The following is a 22,954-nucleotide window of genomic DNA, read 5'->3' on the forward strand; positions in this document are numbered from 1 at the left end:
CAATGTTGCCTCAAAATGGCACAAATAAATTCTTTAATCGATTGCAAACATGTATGCTTTCCTCTTCAGAACTATTTGAATCATATTCACGCCTGGATGTGGAACAAGAAAGCATATTCTCCAAATCTGAAGCCATTGTTTTGATTCACTAGCAATGCAAGACGTCTTGGCGTGACGTCACGAACAGCTCAATTTTTTGCAAATTTTGGACACTTTAAGTCATTTTTATTGGTGTTTTGCATTTGACTAAAAATATCATACTGCGTGTTTTGGGTATTTTAGATGCTATAAAACGTTTTTCTGGTGACAGTTAAAAAACAAAAAAGTGACATTGGTTGTCCTTTAAGTCTCACGATTCTGACCACAATACTCACAATAATTTGTAGGCGAAACAGAAGAAAATGTAAAAAACAAAATACATATTTATAGTAATTGAATGTATAAATAAACAATGAAAGCATTTTTATGTTTTATTTACTTATAATTTACACTTTTGTAACACTGACATTATTTTAACACGCACTACAAAGTCGCGAGTACGAAAATCTCCGATTTATGATTTCTGAAACTTAACATGTATGACCTACACTTAAAATATACTGTCTGGAAGTTTCAAAAATCACTAAAGCAATTTTTTACTTTGGTTGGTACATCTTAATTTCTAATAATATGAAAAAAAAATTCTCGTATAGGACATATATTTGACTACACAGTTAAAAGAGCTTAACGTTCACAACTCTTGTTTGGCTCTCAATTGTGCGAATGCACTTTATGTAGTTGATATTAGGATGGTTTTCAAGTGAAAGCTAGCTGAATACAAGTGAAGTGTAAAACTCCATTTTACAGAAGTTGTCAACTGTGTGGTGCAACTCTGAAATTCATACTAAAGTGTCCAAATGTTGTCCCAACAAATTACAATAGCTATTGACGGTTTACAAAATCGACATACAGTAATGTTCAAACCGCATAAAATACAGGTAGCGCATGTATACTTTTTTCATTATTTTTCTCTGTGTAAGCAAGAAGAGCAGCACAGTGTACGGCTCTACATATCCAATTTCACATGGAGATCTGTTTGATAGTCCTGAAGTTGAATACGTTGTGTCTTTGGAATTTATGAGTTGTTCACAATAGACATTGTCAGTCCGAGACCCACCTGCTCTATACATGTCCTATGGACTTTTACCTTTATGACTTCGACAAACACTTCCTGGTTAGTCACTTTTTGTGATGGTTGTTATTGGACACACAGGTTTCTTTTGTCTTTTAGTCTGATTGACATGGTCCTCTTAATTTCTAGTGGATTTGTTTCTATTTCCACAGATTCACCAGCTAAGGTAATGTTTTTTTTTTATGCAATGTATATATCTGTTTGATACATTATAATGTAATTATAATTCAACACTACATTCCCATTCTCTATTCAATAGGTTATTGTCTTATAAGAATCATTTCAAGTATTAATTTTGGTTTCTTACCCTGATGAATTATACTTGATGAAGCAATCTCATACTTTTGGCATAGCATGCATTGTGTAAATGTTACCAGGCTCTACTGAGTCATTTAAAATTAAAAGAAAAATGCAAAAGCACACCACAGAGTAAAAATATCACAAACATTATGAATGCTGAAATAAGGAGGATCTCATCTCATTTTACACACAAATTGATTTATTCATTTAGAACTCCGGTCATTTTTAATGAAGTAAAAGGTAATATCCTTTTCTTTTGAACTAATGGCGACCAGGAGATGCACATCTTCTTTTTGAAGGGAAACCATTTGCCCACTATTCACTTCAGCACACATACTTCCAAACCAATCATTTGCACACATGAATGGAAATTTCCCAGAACACTGTTGATTAACTCTCACAGTAAGTGAGGGTACCATGGCACCCTTGTTGGAAATTACTCAAACCTATTGTATAAATTAATGATGAGCCAACGGGGACGAGACAGGCAGATTAAATGACATGCTTCTCCCACAAAATGTGAACTTACTTCAAACTTGCGATTTAGTCTCATCCAGACTGAGACTCACAAGCAACACAACAATATACAAGATTTTAATCAGATACTGAATGTTTCCCATACTTGAGCAGGTCTGGAACTGAATTTAATGCATATGCTAACAGAGAGTGAAAGGATCAACAATTTGAAGACCCTCATGTCAACTTTCAGCAATGGAGGACTATTCAACCCTGCCTACCATGACAACGAGACTCTGGAAATTGATCGGTGTGTGTGGTAATATAAAATGCAGGAAAACTCTGTCATTTAGCACAACATTCACACTTTTATTTTGAATTCATCACTTATGAGATTTTGTAATACCTGTATTTATACATGAGTATATACAATAACGCTCACAAATAGGTATTCTCACAAATTATGCCAGAGGAACTTTCAATGGAATTAACATAATTGATCTGTTAGCTAAGGTCATGTGAATTGTTGTTTAATATGTTATATTTCTTATTGTTTATTCTGTCTGGTATTTTGGTCCTTCAGAAAACCACAGCATACTAACCCCTATGTCCGAAGAAGACAGGACTGGTGGAAGGACAGAGAGGAGACGTATGACTCAGAGATTCGTCAAAGCAATGATTTTGATGCTGGAGTGAGAGTACCCTGGGGGGGTTGGCAGGAGGAGGGCTGGAGACGGAGAGAAAATATACCGATGGGACTCCAGTCAAGACGCCCAGAAAGCCCTGTAATCCAGCATGACTTTCGTAAGTGGGGCTTATTCTCATGCCAAAACACAAAATATTATATTCGTATCATATTACATTAATTCACTTATTTCAAAGCAGATCAAAGTCCAATTCGAATGGATCGTGACTTTCAATGTGATCGAGTGCCTCAGAACAGACTTCCTTCTGTTTCATCAGGTAATGGTTAAACCAGTTTTCCTATTGTTATAACAAATTAATAAATGTTTATCTATTTCAACCTCTATACTGTATAGATTTTCAATATATATATATATATATATATATATATATATATATATATATATATATATATATATATATATATATATATATATATATATATATATATATATATATATATATATATATATATATATATATATATATTGGTGGGCAACGGGTTCAGGGTGCCCCCCATCCAAAGCCCGTAGACAGCTAGCCACGGGACTCTCGTCAGGCTAAAGCGGTTCGGAAAATGAATGAATGAATGAATGAATGGATGGATGGCTGAATTTTGTAATAATTATTTTGCTTCCATCAATCTTTCAGGCACAATGACTATGAGATGGAGGGGAGTCGGATTAAGGATGAACATGCCATTAGACCATGATCTTGCTCATTTAGGGTTAGCGGAGGCCATCAAGAATCAGATGCAAAATGGTAATACAAATCATTTTTATGACCTCTGCACAGTTATCAATGACATTAGAAACTATTTTTAAAATGTATGTACAGTAAAGTCTCGTTATATCGATATCGGATATATCGATAGTCCCGGTTATATCGATACTATTTCTATGCACGCACTGAGAAAATTACATGCAAACAGGGTCAGATATATCGATAGTCCCTGTTATATCGATATTTTTTCGGACTCCCTTGAATATCGATATAACGAGACTTTACTGTATTTATGTATTTGTGTTTTCATGTACGTATGTATTTATCTTCTTTTCTTTTCAGTTTTCCCTTTCGGGGTCGCCACAGCAAATCAGTGCCCGCACCTAACCCGGTTTTGTGCATACTCTTCTCTCACACCAGCTACCTTCATGTCTTCTTTGACAACATCCATAAACCTCCTCTTTGGTCTTCCTCTCGGTCTCCTGCCTGGCAGTTCAAGGCTCAGCATCCTTCTCCCGATATAGTCACTCTCTCTCCCCTGGACATGTCCAAACCATCTCAGTCTGGCTTCTCTGACTTTCTCTCCAAAGCCTCAATATGTGTTGTCCCTCTAATATACTAATTTCTAATCCTGTCCAACCTGGTCACTCCCAAAGAAAACCTCAAGATCTTCATCTCTGCTAACTCCGGCTCTGTTTCCTGTCTTTTCTTCAGTGGCACTGTCTCCAGTCCAAACATCATGGATTGTCTCACCACCGTTTTATATACCTTTCCTTTCATCCGAGCTGAACCCCTTCTATCACACATCACACCTGAAGTTTGATTCACATAATAATAATTGTTTTGGCAAAAAAATTTACGTCGGATACCCTTCCTGACACAACCCTCTGTATTTATTTGGGACTGGCACAATAAGACACTGGCTTGTGTTCCCTTGTAGCTACATTGTATGTATGTATTTATGTACTGATTTATTTATTTATTTATTCATGTATGTATTTATTTATGTGTTTGTTTGTTTGTTTGTTTGTTTGTTTGTTTGTTTGTTTGTTTGTTTGTTTGTTTGAAAATTGTGACTTCAAGGTAAACAACAGTGTGTCTGTCTTTCTTTTCCTGTGTAACAGAGCAGCAGAGCCTAGTCAAAGAACTTGTTGCCATGTCAACACGAGAAAGAATCAAGGCCATACGGGACCTTCCAATGAGCTTTCAAGAGAAAAAACATATTAGGTGAGTAAAACACTAAACTTTGCCATGCTCCGTACTTCCTTTGTGTCCACGTGATTTCCGAAGATTTTTTCCCTGATGGTTCCAGAATTACAAAAGACTGCAAGCAATCCTGAAATCCTTTTTTTATCAATGCAAATTACCAGTAACAGCAATTAATATTTTGAATGACCTTCACAGGAGTGAAGTGCTGGCGTTTGACTCTCAGTCTCGCAGGTTCACCTGTTTTGCAGACTGTTCAGAAAGAACATCACTGGTGAGTTTGTATATAAGATCAATCAGCACCTCCAAATCTGAGACAATAGTTCTCAGTCGGAAAAGGGTGGAGTTCCCTCTCCGGGTCGAGGAGGAGATCTTTTCCCAAGTGGAGGAGTTTCAGTATCTGGGAATCTTGTTCACGAATGAGGGTAGCAGGGAGCGAGAGATCGACAGGCGAATTGGTGCGACGTCCGCTGTGATGCGGACTTTGTACCAATCTGTCGTGGTGAAGAGGGATCTGAGCTAAAAGGCAAAGCTTGCCATTTAACGGTCGATTTACATCATAACCCTCATCTATGGTCACGAGCTATGGGTCATGACCGAAAGAACGAGATCCCGGATACAAGCGGCCAAATTGAGCTTTCTTCGTAGGGTGTCCGGGCTCTCCCTTAGAGATAAGGTGAGAAGCTTGGTCATCTGGGAGAGGCACAGAGTCAAGCCGCATAGAGTGGAGCCAGATATGATGGCTCGGGCATCTGATTAGGATGCCTCCTGGACGCCTCCCTGGTGAGGTGTTCCGGGCATGCACCACTGGCAGAAGACCCCGGGGATGACCCAGGACTGGGAACGCATCGGGATCCTCCAGGAAGAGCTGGAAGAAGTAGCTTGGGAGAGGGAAGTCTGGGCTTCCCTACTGAAGCTACTGACCCGCGACCCGACCTCGGATATGCGGCAGATATTGGATAGATGGATGGATGGATAGATAGACGGATACTTCTTTGAACCCTTGTCATCTTGGACTTGAAGCATGCCATGTGATTATGTGCTTTGTCCTTGCAGTTTCTACGCAGGTGTGGCTACAGTATCCGGTCAATTCGGCAGACCTTGGAACTGTGGCAAGACATCATGAAAGAGATCGGTGGCAAGTTTGGCACCAGCGTGCTGACCTACTTTGTATTTCTCAAGTGGTTGCTCATGTTCAACATATTTTCCTTCCTGATTAACTTTGGCTTCATCACCATCCCGCTGCTGGTTTATGAGATCTCCCCCAACATACCTCCAAATGTCAGCTTCAAAGGACTGGAGATTCTTACCGGAGCTGTAAGTGTAGCTTCATATTCATTCACAGCTCCGTCATGATTGTCATACAACATCAACTTTATTTAAACCATCCTATTTTGTGTATTGGTCATTCATTAACAACACTGAACTCTTATATCAGCTCATGTACTTCATCTTCAAATAATTTTCATTGCGCTCAGAAAATGTTTAAACTCCACCAGGGTTTCTTCAACTACACTGTCATGTACTACGGTGGTTACAGCAATGAAACCCATGTAGATGTGGTGGAATACAACATGCAGCTTGCGTACTTTTTCACGATTGCCATTTATATGGTGTTGTGTGGCATTGCACTTATCACAAGGTGGGTCGAGTTTGCTTAATATCCTTTGCCTGTAAAGTGTCCTTGAGAGTTTTGAAAGGCGCTTATAAATAACATTAATTCATATGATTATGATTATGATTACGATTACTATCATGATTATGATTATGTTTAGTATGATGATGATGATTATTATTATTATGATTATTAATGTATTTATGGTAAATATTTGAGACTTTAAAGTGCATACATCCCCCTATGTACAGTAAACGTTTGTTTTGTCCGCGACAGCATGGCTAACTCTTTCAAGACAAACTATATGCTTGCGGATCAAGTTTCAAACAGTGCATGGCAGCTTTTGTGCAGCTGGGATTTTTACATCATCAATGAGAGAGCGGTGAGACAGCGCAAGGACAACCTCCGTGTACAGCTAAAGGTGAATTTTGCCAAATACAATCCCTTTCAATATCAGAACATACTGTTTGTTTGTTTTTTCCTTTTAGACAAACAAAGTAATGCAAAAACTATACATTCTAACCACACAGAGTCAAAAATAATAAACCATCCAAATAAAATAACCTGATCACATCCTAAAACAATCATTCGACCCATATATGAACTCATGGGTGTCACTGGCAAATAATAAAACAGGAATTAAAAACTGTATGTGATGCGTTTAGTGTATGTGCAACTTTTGCAAAGGAAAAGGTGTGCTCCATACCCCCTTTTTACGACAGCTCAGTATTTTTAGCTACAGAATAGTGTGGTTTATAAATGTCAAAAAATTAAAAAAACAATCTGCTTCAGATTTCAGATTAAATGTCTTACTATCTTTTGGTACCATTTTAACCTCTGGTATCCTTCTAGGAATCAATGTCAGAGAAGGCCCAGAGAGATCTGCTAACCCTCACTGAAAACTTCAAGCAGATTGGGATTCATCTGTGCTCGTGGCTTCTCTCCACCGGCATTGCTGTTGGCTGTGCCGCCAGCATCTACTTTCTCTGCCAGTATGAACAACAGGTACTCATGTGTATGTATATATATATACATACATTTTTACATTTTTTTTTCATATAGCAGATGTAATTCACATATAACATAAATCCTCTGAGCATTCGCACAATACGAAGTGTGGGTAGGGGAGGAAATTCTAATGTAAATGAATCCTTTTCATTACGCAGACTATATTAGTGAACAACCATATGTGTGTCCCCTTTCTTTGCAGAACACAACAGATGCTTCAAACTGGTCACTGCTTCAAGAGGCAGAGACACTCCTTGTCCCCTTTGTGGTCTCTTTGATGAACCTGGTGGTTCCACTCTTCTATTCTCTTTTCAATAAATTTGAGCAATATTCCAGTCAACGGAGACAGATCTACACACTGTTGCTAAGGTCTGACAGCAGGTTTTTTTGAACAATAGTGTACAGTATTTGCAGATTTCTCCAGTGTGATACAGTTAAAATGTGTCTTACAGTATAACCTTATATCCATTCATTCATCCATTTTATACCACTTACCATTTCCCTAAATGTTCTTCAAAATCAAAACAGTGCACCTTATATTTCAGTGTGCCTTATGTATTTGTCATTTTTTAAATTGAAATTCTCTTTCCTTTTGCACGTGCAATCACGAGCAAAACTAGAATTATTTCCTTCTTCTGTGTCTTCTAATTCTGCAGTAATTTCTGTATTCATGTATCATATTTTCCAGTGTATATGACACATCCAAAAGCTTTAATTTTCTTCAAAAGATTACCCCTCCACCATATACGCAGGTGCACTTTATATGTGAAGTCAAGTTGAGCCACAACAGGTCTCACAACTACTGTCAGCTGCCACTGACTCCATTTCCCCCTGTAGAGGAAGTAATGTGAAACCCCAACCTCTAATGTAGCCTTATAATGTGTTTTGCCTTATATTTGGAAAATGTTATATATTTATACATTATACGTGTATTTGGAATTCTTTTTTTCATTCATTGAAGGTACGCCTTATAGTCCCGTGCGTCTATTATGTGGACCAATTTTGAAAATACACAATTCATTGGGGTTGTGCTTTATATTCCAGTGCGCCTTATACACAGGAAAATACGGTAATTGTGTTACTTCTATTTATCGTTAAATGTTGTTTTTTCCTGCTTCCAGGAATGTTTTACTCAAGATGTTTATTCTGGGAGTTTTATGCTACTACTGGATGAATGTGGTGGCTCAGAAGTTTTTGGTAGGTTAAGCGCAAACCTTTTTTTAAGCATCAATCTAATCAGTGGCACAGTCTTCTTTTATCTTTGTGATGGTTTTCCCACAGTGTTGGGAATCCATGGTCGGACAGGCATTGTATCGCTTGGTTATCTTTGACTTTTTCTTTCTCATGTTGGGATCCTTCTTTGGAGAATTTCTCAGCAAGTGAGTTATGCTGTTATAGAAATGTTTAAATATCACCTCAGATGGCACTTTTGTTTATTTCTCTGATCTATTGCAGTTTGATTGGAACAAAATTGCTTCTACGACTCGGGGTTCCAGAGTTTGATGTTGCCAGGAATGTTCTTGAACTCATCTATGCACAGACCCTAGTCTGGTGGGTGAAATATCTTTGTCATTAGTCTATTTAAAGCCCATGATAAGTGGTTTGTTCTTCTCACTGTAGGATCGGGATCTACTTTTCGCCACTGTTGCCTGCCATTCAGATTGTCAAGTTTTTTGTCCTGTTTTTCATTAAAAAGGTAAATTATATCGACTTTTTTTACCCCTAATATTTTTTAAAATCACCGGTATTATCTTATTGCACAATGATGCAACGCATGGTTTCTTTAAGCAAATACAAATTTTCTCCTGAGGTCCTCTAAAGTCGCACAACAACTGAACTCTAGATGATTGCTGGTAGTAATTGGACACTGGTCTGTGTCTGGGACATTGTTGAATCTTTCATGCACACTGAATGGCCTTTGAAGCAACACTCTAAGTAGGGAATACCCCGTTGGGTTTTCCATGACGGCGTGCAAATGACATTAGATTGGCATTCTGATATGTCCAATACTAGCATATGTTTATCCCCAGGTCAGCCTGACTCACAACTGTCAGCCTCCTCGGCGAACAGGCAGAGCAGCTCAGATGCAAACCATCTTCATTGCTCTCCTTTTCTTCCCTTTCTTTGTGGGAGCCCTGTCAATCGTTGCCTACACTGCATGGCGGTATGGCCCTTTTACAGTTGATCCTTTAAAATGTGTGTGCATCGTATACAGTACATTGCAATATATACGTATATGTCATTTATATAAGTGAAGATCCAATGGACATTGAACTAATCAAAAATCCAGATTTTTCTTCCTTGACAGGAAAAATCTCTTTTCCTTTTCACATTCTCTGTAGACTTATTCCCTCTCAGCAATGTGGCCCCTTTCGAGGGCTAAACAACACATTCAGTGTGGTTGGCATCTGGATTGATGGCATGGAAGATATCCCTGGTTCTCAAGGGGCCATTTGGATCTATGATAATGTTATCAGAAGTGAAATTGTTTACTTCCTTGGCACTCTCATCATCTTGTAAGTGTACACAATTGCATAATGTGTATATTATTGTTGCTATATTGCTGTGTTACAACCCCCCCCCCCCCAATAAAGGCAACATCAAAGTGTATTCCTGTTAATACCATCCTACATTGTAACTCATCTTAACACTTTCTGTTCAACTTGACGGCCCTGATTTCCTCATCAGAATCATCATTTATATCTTCTGGCAAGTCTCTCAGGGCCGCAAGCACCTTATTGGTCGACTGAGACAGCTAATTGCTAATGTGAGTACAGATCAAACTTTCATGGGAGTGTTTTATTTGTCCATCCTTTCGGTTGAAACTTTACCCCATTAACTTTTCTGTTTGTCTAACCAGGAAGGGAAAGATAAGTCCTTCTTGTTGGAGAAACTGCAAAACCTCCAGAAATCTAGTTCTCATAAGAAGCACAAACAGAAGAATGGAAAAACGGTACATTTCGACAGAAACATATACTAACCTTGCTTTGTTTGAACAAAATGTCTGTCTGTTTTTCTATTTCAGCACACCAAAGGGCGCTTGGGTGACCGTTCAACATGTGGTCAATCACGCGCCAACCCCATGGTCCAGGCTTTACCTTTTGACCAAGGACTTGAGCAAGAGGAGAGGCATTTCCCCAATGGGATGCAGCTTCCCTCAGATGTGTCCACTTCTGACGCTGTAGCCATGATGACCCAGCGGAGAGCTGAGGGGCAAATGGAAGAACATTACCCAATTCATGAGTCGTCTTTCATACCTGGGATGCGTGCCAGCAACGTGTACGAAGATACCGTAACAGATGAAAACTGCAGTGCAGCCAAATTTCCTGAAAACCCACATGACAGATTCATGGCTGTAATCCCAGCAAGGCAAGCAGAACAAGCGGAAGAAGATTCAGCACGAGAAATAGATGGCTTGCCATCATCTTTGTCAAATGCTATGATCCAAGTCATGCAAGCAAGGCGAAGAGCAGAAAGAGATGAGGGTCTTCAATGGAGCATTACCCCTTCTCAAAATATTCCTCCTGCTAGTTCCAGTGCCCTCATACAAGCTATGTTAGCCCGGCAACAAGTCCAGAATGAGTATGATGACGGCTATTAAAATAAAGATTTAAAAGTATTTAATACTAAGACTATAATACTAAGCAAATATGAGGTTGTTCCTCTGATAAACGGTGTCAGTACTTCATCATTCAAATACTTGGACTGTATTGAAAAAAAAAAATCAATAATGCCATAATGTATAAACCATACAGCTGCACATCGAGCTGGACTCATCTTCTTTTCCTTTGGGCTTTTCCCTTCAGGGGTCACCACCCTGAATCAGTGCACTCCATCTTCAGGGGTTTGATTTGCATATTGGTTTTGGCCAAGCTTTTACATCGGATGCCCTTCCTGACACAACCTGTATTTATGGGCTTGGAACCAGCACAATAAGACACTGGCTTGTTCCTCCTTGTGGCTACAGAACAAGCAACTCTATGTATGGACTTGATAAAGATGAAGATGCTCAGGAAAAGGCTTCCAAACACAAAATGGTCTTCACTACATCAACATTAAAATAAAGTAAAACTACTCACCATTTGTGTGTGTGTGTGTGTGTGTGTGTGTGTGTGTGTGTGTGTGTGTGTGTGTGTGTGTGTGTGTGTGTGTGTGTGTGTGTGTGTGTGTGTGTGTGTGTGTGTGTGTGTGTGTATGTGTTGTGTGTGTTTTCTTTCCTGCACTTGTTTGAGTTTCTTCCAAGTGCTTCAGTTTATTCACATTTTACTGAAACATAAATGTCAGGTGAGATATGGCTTCAGTAATTCATGAACCTAATGAGGTTGAGCAGTTCTGGAAAATTATATGGCAGAACTACAATATAACTACAGTATACATACTTTTCCATTTGCAAAAAACAATTGAGCAATGTGACAGCCAGAAGATACAAAACTCACAATTTTATCCACAATATGAAATATTTTGGGCTCCGAAGGTGTCATTTATAAAGAAACTGTGTATGCTGAAATAACTACCGATGAAATTTTAACACAAACATAAAGAAAAACACTTCATCCATTCATGAGATTTCAAATTTGGTCTGACAATTAATTAACGATACATCTTCCAATTTTGAATTTATTGTCTTCAAACTGAAGCAGACTACATTGAACAGAAACATAAAGAAATGAAAATCCTTCACAAAGTATATGCCTCATTTCTTTTTGTCACACAAATAGTTTCAAGCAAAGTGTTGTGGTTTCCCGCTCAGATCAAGATAACGTGAGAGATTTGCAATTGTAAACACCCAGATCATCATCATACTTTGGAAAAACATACCAAGAACAATCCACGTGATATACAACAGCACAATTTTAGGCACAAGACTTCCTCCAAGCAAGTGTTGCTTTCATTGTGCATTGAAAACCATTGCATGCTATGGTTCAACATTCAGTCACATTGATTTTTTTATTTGTATTTTTTTAAATGGAAGAACTCAACACAACCTTATTAATACAGCACTTTCACAACATGTTCAGTAAGGCGAGAAGCACACATCTGTGACATTTGCTGGAATCATGGGAATATATATTCTTTAACTTCACTTAATATATACATTTTACAATACAAGATCATCACATTTCAGTCTTTTTTTTCTCTGTTGTTTTGGATTGTTCAGCATTTCCATCTTCCAAGAAATAGATTCCATTAAGGCAATGTTTAAATACCGGGCTCAAAGTGCACATTGGTGCCGCTATTTCGAAATGAACACCACCAGGCTTCATCCATCCACCATGCATCTTCAAATGAAGTTGTCCTCACAGTTTCAGCACTGCTCTTCCCCCAATGAGGCCCGTATATCAGTCAGGTCTAAGGAGTCGGCTGGGATGGGTGTTTTCCTGCCGCTCTTAAGGCTCGGACTGGAATAGACCTCGACAGTCTTAGAAATGGAATGCACCGACGGATCTCGGAAATATTCAAAAGCCTCTCTTGCGTGTTCCTCTCGAATGCTCTGCTCAAAGGTCTTGCGCTTGTGTCTGAACTCAATGACAGTTTTTGTATAGGAGTTGAGCGTGGTTACTGATGCACCCATGCAGCAGGTGAAGGATGCCCAGGCCATGCTAATGTTATAACGCACACACACACACACACACACACACACACACACACACACACACACACACACACACACACACACACACACACACACACAAAGAGAGTTAGTTACCAATTTTATCCTCCGGGTAAAAAGTGCCAAGTGCTCAATCCAAATCACATTGTGATAGCCCCCCCCCAATATCGTTATAGTGTTTGCCTAGATTAGTGTCAATCCCTTTAAATCCCTCTGCTCTCCTCAAGCAAAGACGGTCATGTGTGAGGTCAGACAATCAAATCATCATTTCGTGTACTGATCGCTCAGGTTGGTCAGAAGCTTCTAAAAGGTCAAAAATTGTTTAGGCTCACAGATTAATTTTTCCTCACACTGCACGTATTGTAAAGGCGTGAAATCTAATCCCGTTATGCAATCCCAATTGCGCCTGCATCAGAGCTTTGGCATCAAAGCCTAATCCTGAATAACAGAGCTTTGTTTTTTGTTTTTTTTTTCCCATTAGTGATAGTGATGCAGAGGAGAGGTGAGAGTGGACCTAAAACACAATTTCAAGTGGTTGCATGGACTTTTTTTTACTTTGCTGACTTTCTCTTTGTGCTGGATTTCTATCAAGTATATGTTAATGTTAAGGGATCAAATAATAACCATTTGTATACTGAGTCATACCAGAAAGACCAGCCATAGTCCCAGTTATAAGGCCTCCAATCGGGAGGCCCCAGACTGACGGTGACTTGGAAGACCTGCGTGTACATCACATGAGCCACCATGCCCAGAAGACCTGCAATCAAATGGAGGTTAGAAAGATCCAAAACTATTCCTACTTAAGTCGTTAAAAGTTATCCGACTTGAGTCGTGAATACGACAATTCGAAAATACTTCAATTAAACTTTTGGAAAGAGATTCTTGAACACAGAATTGGATGCAGCATGTTAACACACAATCCACAGTGTTTATTACACACCACACAATTTAATGACATCCAGTGCAAGAGCTCTATGTGAACCGCTTCCTTTACATGTTTAAGACGATACACTATTTATTTAACACTTCTTATTTACAAGTTTCTAGTTTGCTGTAACATACTGCATTTTCCGCAATATAACGCTGTTTTTGAGTACTAGGTGCACCTTGAATGAATGGCTTACATAAATAGGGTATTATATAAGGGGCACAGAATGAGTAAAAGTGACAATGGTGCTTGCAGTTGTGTTCTGCATGCACTAGATGGAGGAACACTAATGGAATACAATACGGTATAATACAAACAACTGTATTGATGTTGAGCTTTCACAACCACTGAAGGTAAAACAAAGCACCTAAAGTAAATATTTCAAATACAGTAAAGTCTCGTTATATCGATATTCAAGGGAGTCCGAAAAAATATCGATATAACCGGGACTATCGCTATATCCGACCCTGTTTGCATGTAATTTTCTCAGTGCGTGCATAGAAATAGTATTGATATAACCAGGACTATCGATATATCCGATATCGATATAACGAGACTTTACTGTACTTCATTCAAGAAGTCCGAATATTGATGCATATATGAGTAAAATACGATACAACCTGATAGCACAGTGAAGACTGCAGCAAATGCATTGAGCTTGAGTCCATCAATGATGTTGCTGGAATGGACAAGTTCCAAACACATGAGGCTGAAGCCCACCACCAGCAAAACAATGTAGAGCATCTCAGAAACCAGCGACAGCCACAGCATCCCTGATAAATAAGATACACAACTTAAATTAAATAAATGTGATAGCTTTTATATATGTAGCCTCTTGCACTTTGGCAATTACAATCCAGACATACTGTACACCTTTTGGAGGAAAGTTATTTATTTATTTATTTTTTTTTATTTATTTATTTTATGTATTTTGTTTTATTTTATTTATTTGGACGAAGGCGGAAGTAGTTGCCGAAACATGTCAGATATTTGAACACCTGCACTGTCTGTAAGTAAAGAATCTGCTTAAAATTAAATTATTTATTTGTGATTAACCCATATGAGCAATGCTTTATTGTTTTGTCACGTTGCATTTTTTAACAAAACAAATACATGTATTGCATTTCATTCAACAGTAACAAAGGACATAAAATGTCTCAAGCAAAACAGGCATTTAGAAAAACATTTTTGTTTTTATCATGTGACTGTAAAGTGTCCTTGAGAGTTTTGAAAGGCGCGTATAAGTTGAATGTATTATTATTATTATTAGTAGTAGTAGTACTAGTAGTAGTAGTAGTAGTAGTAGTAGTAGTAGTAGTAGTAGTAGTAGTAGTAGTTGTAGTAGTAGTAGTAGTAGTAGTAGTAGTAGGAGCAGTAGTAGTAGCATTAGTAGTATTTTTCTTATCATGTATTATTATTATTATTATTATTATTATTATTATTATTATTATTATTATTATTATTATTATTATATAAAATGTGTGTTTGGGAGCCTTTTAACTGAGCGAGTTGCTTGTTCTGTAGCCACAAAGGGACATAAGTATTCTTGTGCCGGTCCCAAGCCCGGATAAATAACAGAGGGTTGAGTCAGAAAGGGCATCCGACGTAAAAGCTTGGCCAAAACAAACATGCGGATCCAACATCTAAAGATGGAGGACACTGATTTGCTGTGGCGACCCCTTGAAGGGAAAAGGCGAAAGGAAAAGAAGAAGAAGATATAAAATTTGTAACTGTCAATGAGGGCTACAATGGACAAAACATTTTAGGTTGTGTTGAGGAATGTAGCCTTATTATGAGTAGTATTAGTAGCAGTCTGTCCCCTGAACATCTGTTTAATCTCTGTTTAAACTCTTATTTTGGGATGTACGCACAGGAAAGGACGTGTGGACCTTCTCCTCATGCCTCAGGAGAATTGCCTCACCTTTTCAAGACATTTACATAGGGGGCAGGACAGCCTGCCTCTCGTTAATATATGATCGCAATATAAATGTGTGTCTGTTTGTTTTCTATGCTTTTCCCTGACGAAACCTGAAAGTCTCAGTTCCCCGAATCGATTTGTAACTGCAGAAAAGAATAAAATCTTTCAAAGGTACTGTTCAACATTTCCAGCCTGCATTTGGAAAAACAACATCCTCACTTTCCGAAATTCAATGAACATGCGGAGGAAGAATAAAATGTCACATCCATCAAAGAACACGCACCTTTCTCTGATGCAGGAGCCAAATCAATGAAGCTGCGGCATCGTTCACCTAGGACCACAAAGAATAATACGATGATCTTTTGTTGTTGTGATCAAGCACACAAGAAGCAGTTGACTTTCCATTGTGCATTTCCGACAGAGCAAATAGAAGGGACATGAATAATCCATTCACTTTGTTGCATGGAATTTGACGAGATTATTGATTCAAAAGTGGATATGATTTGCACTCACTCAAAAGCAGAGGGCCATTTATTGGCAAGAGCTATTAGAGCAGGTTCTTCTCCAGGTGTGTTACAATCCTTTCACAGAGTACGAGCATGGCTGAACTACTGATACTGAACTGTTTTGGAGGGGAAAAAACTTTTTGGAAAGAGACAAAGACTTGCACTGAGGCAAACAAAGATATGCCTCATCTTTTAAGTTGAATTTGTTTATGGAGTTGATGCAAAGGAACACTTTAATCAGGTAGTCAGAGGCTGGCAACAGCTGTTTTGAGGAAAAACTCATCAAGGCCACTGTTACATAATCCTTATTAACTCAAGCTGTCTCAGCTCTCCCTCCAACGTACAGCCACTTGATGAGATGGATAGACATGTCCGAGCAGTGCCCTCAGGAATCATGTCAATTAATTTGTTGTTTTTATTTAAAAAAGAAAAATAATGGACTCTTGTACTGGAAATAGCATAGCGCAGCCACCTTATGTTGATGCAATACATGCAGCTACATACAGTATATCAATATGATTTTTCATTCATACTTGCACTGTGTACAGTTTTTTTATGAAACATTCTTGCACAGTTACTGTATACACCACAGTCTTCTGATATGTTTTATTATACTTAGAATATCTTGTTTTTATCTTTTCAACCCACCCCCAACCCCCCTCAAACTGCTGTTGTGGATTGAAAATGTCCCCATTGTGGGACAATTCAAGGCTTTCTGATTCTGATTACTGAGCAACGGAAAGTAACTACATACGGGACAAGTCTTAACTAATAATACAAATGTTCTTATCCTATGCCTGTAAAGTGTCCTTGAGAGTTTTGAAATGTGCTTATAAATGCAATTTATTATTATTATTAATTGTTATCACATCAAAAGTAAACTGGACTCCACTTATTTTTCCACAGATTCTACATTGCCAGCTACGGGGGAATAATCTGGCCAGAGAAGGGCTTTGACCATGCTTGTCATGACCTCTAAATACATACACACAATGGCTTTACACTCATCCTCACTCTTGTTCTTTAAAGGGGAAGCCAAACCAGATTGTTTATTTAACATAAAATGTTCTATGCAGCCCCGCTCATGAAATGTATTATTATTATTATTATTATTATTATTATTATTATTATTATTATTATTATTATTATTATTATTATTATTATTATTATTATCGTGACTAATATTGCACTTGTGAAATACGCCTGAAGCACCTGAGCCGTGATTGGTAATTTATTACCTGAGCCCTGAGCAACTGTGATGCTATTTCAAGTCGACAGCAAGTGACAAAATGGTCACCTATTGAGATGGACAAAGATGACCAAAATTCGCTGCTTAAGTCACATTTAATGCATCCATCCATTTTCATGAACTGCTTTATCCTCACTCGAGTCGTTGGGGTGCTTGAGCCTATTCCAGCTGTCTTCGGGCAGGCACCCTGAACCTGTTGCCAGCCAATCACAGGGCACACAGAGAAAAGCAACCATCCGCACTCACCCTCTCACCAAAGCAAAATTTGGAGGCTTCAATCAAGCTGCCATGCATGTTTTTTTTGGAATGTGGAGGAAACCAGAGTACATGGAGAAAACCCACCCTGGCCTGGAGAGAACATGCAAACTCCACTGGGGCTGGAATTGAACCCGATATCTCTGCAACCTCATGTTCCATAGACGTTATATAAACCCCATTAATCATGCTGTGTTAAGACTAGTGGGTGCACATAATAAATATGATTGAAAATAAAAACAATTGTGGTTGACTTCCCCGCAATTACAAGCTCTGGATGTGTTTTGTTTCAATGATATTTCTCTGGGTGAAAAATGGATGAGAAAACAATGTTACTGTAGTATTGTGGTATCATTTCAAGGGTAACTATTGTTAATTGTGATATCCTTTTTGGGACTAATTTTAAATGTTGTATCTACAGATTAATTTATCTCCCAAAACAATGATTTAATCAAAGAAACCCCTATAAAATATGTAAAACGCTAAATTTCTATATTTAAAGGACCTACATAAATACTTCATTAAAAGGACACTTGTCAGAACTAAATGAGGTTTAATACAATATATAATACAATTAATAATACAAAGACAATAATGTTCAGTGATTGTTCTGGTCCTTCCAAAAAATGGAAACATAACTGTAAAAATGGGTGAAAAACTCTTAGTTACAAGCTACACAAAAAGAAAGCAAAAACAAGTGGACAAACCACCACAGAAATACCCAAGCCGGGGGCAGCGGCACCCTTGTGTGCTGCAAGAGGTCATCACGTGAACTGCAGGAAATGTAACTAGTATTTCATGTAATTGTTCCAAACATTCACGACAACTATCTTTGTGTATCCATGTTGGTGACATATCGTGACAGACAAAACTATTCAATATTCTTTCATGATGTTGTCGTGAGGCATGCCCTTCGCAACAATTCTACAACTTTGACAGACAGGGGCGCGCATGAGCGCGCACACACACATGCGCTTCAGTGGTCTTACTTTCATCGTGGATGTTTTCCTCACACGAGAACCAAATTCCAGTGTGGAACTGTCGAAAGAGGAAACGGTCGTCCCCGGTCTCCCAGCTGTAGACCACCTTGTTTGGGTCGGTCTCGTTGACGCCGTAGTCGATGCACTGGTGGGTCCGAAGTTTGCTGCATTTGGGCTTGGGGACCCTCTGCGTTCCCACGCACCAGTAAGTGGTGATGAAAGCTGTGATGGCGAAGAGCAAGGCAAAAAAGTTCAAGCCCACCGACAGAAGAGTTCTGCATCTGCGAGTTGTCTTCATTGTCTAGGAGAAGGTGGTGAAAGAATAGAGGTAATATCCCACATGCATCACATTGTTCCACTTTTCCGGAAAGTATCCATTTAAGTGCAAGACACACGCATCGCCCCCTTCGCCAAGGGTTTGCATTTGGACCCCTCTTCTATTTCACATTTGCTGGCCAATGAGTGTCTGATAGGAAGTCACGTTGTCAAAGGATTTGACTCTTGCGTCCAGTGTGGGATTTTCTTCTCATCCGCACGCGCAGGCGTTTGCGTCATGAGGACGCCTCCCCTCCCTCGGTCTGATGACGTTGTAAAGCGTCACACCGAATTGAGATACGATCAGAAAATCTTTATTTGTCTCACAGTGGAGACATTCCCTATCTATAGCAGTAAAATTGTGAAAGAGTTTAGAGTGTTTGTGGGACTTTTATCTTATTTGGACTCTATCAAACCAGTTCTCTTCATTCTCTTCCTTGTATTGACTGTCATTTTTATAGTACAGCACATTTCTAATTTTCTTGATTAAAACATGTTTTGTAGGGGGGGGGGGGGGGTGGCAGTCACATCCAAACATGTATGAATGTCATTGCAATTCATTCCATTGGTAAACATGTGTACTGTACACTGTATTTGCTATCCTACACCCTTACATTTAGTTACAAGCGAAAAGATTTAACATGAGCAGCTTTATGGCAGCCCTTTTTGGCAGGTCTGTAATATCCACAACTACAGACCACATTTGCATGCATTTGAATTTCAACCAGACTCAATCAAGCCTGGGAAAAATACAGTTTAAACAGGTGTTCTAATTTGAAACAAGTGGAGTTTGTAACATTGATTCAGTTTAAAGGACAACCGACGTCTCCGGACAAGTTGTGTCCATAATTTGTAAAATGGTTTCAAATGACTTCAACTGAGCGTATTTTACAAAGATCCCACTGCATATAGCTATGTTTTACGTTTTAAGACTCGTGCTGAATATTCCGGAAGTCTTGTTTTTGAGTTGGTGACGAGTCCGTACGTGACGTTACTGAAGCAATGCCCCTGACCAAAAAAAAGGACACATTGTAGCAGTCCTTCCATCACGTCAATGCTTGTTTGGTCTGAAAACCTCGTGTTGCACCAGAAAAAGCCAGAAGAGGGCATACAAGCTCCATGTAAGCAATTTATCAGCCCGTGGAAACGGGCTGATTAATTCCTCACAGGAGCTCGGTGGCCATTTTCTTCCTTTTTGGGTGAGACATTACCCCCCAATGTTGACTCAAAATGGCACGGAATAAATTCTTTAATCGATTGCAAACATGTATGCTTTCCTCTTCAGAACTATTTGAATCATATTCATAACTGGATGTGTAACAAGAAAGCATATTCTCCGAATCTGAAGCCATTGTTTTGATTCTCCAGCAATGCAAGACGTCTTGGCGTGACGTCACGAACTGGGTGTGGGACTTTCTGAAAATGCCCAATTCCCAGCTCCATTTTTTGCAGATTTTAGACACTTTAAGTCATTTTTATTGGTGTGTTGCATTTGAATAAAAATATCCTACTACGTGTTTTGGGTATTTTAGATGCTATAAAAGGTTTCTCTGATGTCAGTTAGGAAACAAAAAAGTGATGTCGGTTGTCCTTTAAATCATAAATACTGCTGCAACATAAACAGCTCAATATGAAATGGTTTGACTTTATGTTTCATGTCACAAAGAGGGTACAGCAAGTGCTGAAGAATGAATGACTCTCTGTGTCTTTGTGATATGTTATTTGTTTAGTTTTCTTTGTTTGAATTTTGTATATGGAGACATTAGTAAGAAATATTGTGCTGCGTCCATTCTCTTTGTCTTTTCTGTAATACTGTACAATAACTATCTGGCTGGCTGGCTAGCTATCTAGCTGGCTAGCTATTAGCTATCTATTGGCTTGCTCGTTAGCTTTCTATCTATTTGTCTTACTATTCTATTTGAGTTACTTCCGGGTTGTGTGAACGCTGGTGCGTGTGGCTGCCACTGCTCACCCACAGAAAAATTCATCCTGTGACTGTAAAGTGACCTTGAGAGTTTTGAAAGCTGCTTATAAATGAAATGTATTATTATTATGATTATGATTATGATTATGATTATGATTATGATGATGATGATGATGATGATGATGATGATGATGATGATGATTATTATTATTATTATTATTATTATTATTATTATTATTATTTCTTTTGAATTCTCCAGCTTATCCCAGATGAGTTTGGGCAAGGGGTTGGGTACACCCTGGATGAGTTGCAAGCCAAACAGCAGAATACATCCAAATAGACAAAAATAAATCCTTCACACTGTACAAGAGTGCTTTATCTGCTTTAATTAGTGCTGTCTTCCCTACACTACGCACCCTGTCTGAAAAAAACCCAATTGCCACCGTACTGTCACTCTACTCTCACAACACAAGGGAAAGAACACCAGAACAGAGACAGAAGGCAAAACTTACGAGGTGTCGCCACTCGTGGGGATAACTGGTCACAAATAGGTTTTTTTGCATGCACTGATGACAGCAGCCCATCATTGTTAATCCATACGCTAGGAAACAATCCATAACAAATTCTTTGGCAATTCATCAGGCGGATGTATGAGAACTGATCCTTTCTGATTTGACAGGAAATAGTAAAACACACATTTCCTGACAGCTTTGTCTAAGCCGGTGGGTCACATGAGCATCGTGAAAGATCACCCAAAAAAAAGTGGTCAGAAAGACATTGTAATGCTCTTTTGTTACACTTAATGTCAGCACAGCTGCTGTCTTTGCATGCATCAATGTCCCAGCAGGAACAAACAGATTAAGTATACAGGCCAGGACCAATAATGTGATTATTGTCCCTTGAGAGAATCATTTCATGTTAATGTACCAAAAGGTCCTAAATTCAATATGGTGCAACATTGGATGTCTCTAAAAGAAGTATCCATGTCCAAAGAGATTAAGCGTGGGCAACATGGCAACTTTTTATTTGGCTTTGAATACCTTATAAAGCATATGTGGATTCAGAGTGCAACGTTTTAGTCCTAAGCTTTTGATAGACAGACTTCATTTGTATTCCTGCGGCAATCCACGCTCAAAGCTGCTAAGAGTAGAATTTTCCCCTAAACAGATAGCCCTTGAGGATTAGTCCTCATAATCTGTGGTCCACTGATCCTCGAAATCATACTGTCTGGGTGCTCAGAAATCAGCTTACAGTGACAGTAGATGGTGTGCGAGTGGTTTTATGATTGCAGCTGCATGCCGGCCGGCGCGTACTGTGGCAATAAATGACAACATGACAATGGTTTAACAGGAGCATGGGTTGGCGATGAGGACGGAGCAGTGGTTGGACGAAGCCCCAGGTGACAAAAATTGCAACGTTCGAAATAAAACGAATAGGAGCAATATCACTTGACACCTACAGAGGCTAAGGAAGGTTTTTATAAACATGATTCTGTGCAGATTTGTTAGTTCCGCCTCACTGCCCCTACTACACAGTGACATTCCAAACATGCTCTGTCACCATAATTGTACCATTTATCTAGTGTAAATAAGAGTTGATACGATTGGACGACACTCAACAGGAAATAAAGCTTCGATGGCAGTGACACATTGATACACTTAGCAATCGTTAAAGAGGAAATCAATCCCAGAATTTTCGTGACAATAAGATCTGTTGTCACCCCTCAGTCATTTTTCTCAATCGCTTCTGTCATAATGTGACAAATGCATACATTACTGTTTCAAAGTGCTGTTGAGAAAGCGAGCTTTATCACAGGTGAACATGTACTTTATTTTGGGGTGGACCAATCCTCTATCATTCAATCTGATTCTGATGCATCTCCAGTTGATGCAAATGTTGCTGTTAACCTCTTAACTGGCAGGTACTTACAAGATGGAGCACATAACTCCTACTCTGGTATGCATTCACTGGCTCCATGATCATTTTAAGAGTTCGTTAAGATTTTAGGATTTGTCCTCCACCTTGTTTCTCGAAGCTCCTCCATCTACGGCACACCCAGCAGGTGCCTCACGTCTGCGAAACAGCCCAAGGGGGGATTGATCTTT

The 22,954-nt window shown here is 38.9% G+C and overlaps 2 protein-coding genes across 3 annotated transcripts; one reads left to right on the forward strand and one right to left on the reverse strand.

Moving 5' to 3' along the window:
- The first annotated feature begins 1,186 nt into the window (after positions 1 to 1,186).
- Positions 1,187 to 10,929, forward strand: tmc5 (transmembrane channel like 5). 2 transcript variants are annotated; one of them, XM_089005422.1, is made up of 21 exons: positions 1,187 to 1,337; positions 2,135 to 2,237; positions 2,511 to 2,731; positions 2,813 to 2,890; positions 3,263 to 3,373; positions 4,459 to 4,561; positions 4,739 to 4,814; positions 5,597 to 5,857; positions 6,040 to 6,182; positions 6,432 to 6,576; positions 7,008 to 7,160; positions 7,366 to 7,532; positions 8,285 to 8,360; positions 8,445 to 8,542; positions 8,619 to 8,714; positions 8,784 to 8,859; positions 9,194 to 9,327; positions 9,506 to 9,679; positions 9,852 to 9,930; positions 10,024 to 10,116; positions 10,189 to 10,929. In XM_089005422.1, exons 2-21 carry the CDS (start codon positions 2,167 to 2,169, stop codon positions 10,762 to 10,764), a joined length of 2,931 nt encoding a protein of 976 aa, XP_088861548.1. In that variant the 5' UTR covers positions 1,187 to 1,337; positions 2,135 to 2,166; the 3' UTR covers positions 10,765 to 10,929. The 2 variants fall into 2 exon arrangements, with proteins under 2 accessions (XP_088861548.1, XP_088861547.1); XM_089005421.1 differs by lacking the exon at positions 1,187 to 1,337 and having other exon boundaries at positions 2,125 to 2,237.
- Positions 10,930 to 11,072: 143 nt separating this feature from the next.
- On the reverse strand, positions 11,073 to 19,336 carry LOC148892599 (germ cell-specific gene 1-like protein). Its single transcript, XM_089005424.1, has 5 exons — positions 18,620 to 19,336; positions 15,904 to 15,951; positions 14,323 to 14,475; positions 13,420 to 13,531; positions 11,073 to 12,763 (listed from the first exon to the last, which is right to left on the reverse strand). The coding sequence occupies exons 1-5, from the start codon at positions 18,906 to 18,908 to the stop codon at positions 12,469 to 12,471; spliced, it is 897 nt and encodes a 298-aa protein (XP_088861550.1). The 5' UTR covers positions 18,909 to 19,336; the 3' UTR covers positions 11,073 to 12,468.
- Between the last annotated feature and the right edge of the window lie 3,618 nt (positions 19,337 to 22,954).

The sequence above is a fragment of the Hippocampus bargibanti genome, linkage group LG10 (assembly GCF_051943395.1).
Source record: "Hippocampus bargibanti isolate YZ-2025 linkage group LG10, ASM5194339v1, whole genome shotgun sequence".
Lineage (NCBI taxonomy): Eukaryota > Metazoa > Chordata > Actinopteri > Syngnathiformes > Syngnathidae > Hippocampus > Hippocampus bargibanti.

What these genes read in the sequence shown, in the direction of transcription:
- tmc5 (XM_089005421.1), top strand. Translation starts at nt 2,125, where the DNA reads ATGCTAACAGAGAGTGAAAGGATCAACAATTTGAAGACCCTCATGTCA. An exon ending in GGCATTGCACTTATCACAAG is followed by an intron (nt 6,183 to 6,431) that starts GTGGGTCGAGTT and finishes TGTCCGCGACAG; the next exon opens with CATGGCTAACTCTTTCAAGA. An exon ending in CTTGGCACTCTCATCATCTT is followed by an intron (nt 9,680 to 9,851) that starts GTAAGTGTACAC and finishes TTTCCTCATCAG; the next exon opens with AATCATCATTTATATCTTCT.
- LOC148892599 (XM_089005424.1), bottom strand. Translation starts at nt 18,908, where the DNA reads ATGAAGACAACTCGCAGATGCAGAACTCTTCTGTCGGTGGGCTTGAAC. An exon ending in GGCTCCTGCATCAGAGAAAG is followed by an intron (nt 14,476 to 15,903) that starts GTGCGTGTTCTT and finishes CTTATTTATCAG; the next exon opens with GGATGCTGTGGCTGTCGCTG. An exon ending in AGTCTTCACTGTGCTATCAG is followed by an intron (nt 13,532 to 14,322) that starts GTTGTATCGTAT and finishes ATTTGATTGCAG; the next exon opens with GTCTTCTGGGCATGGTGGCT.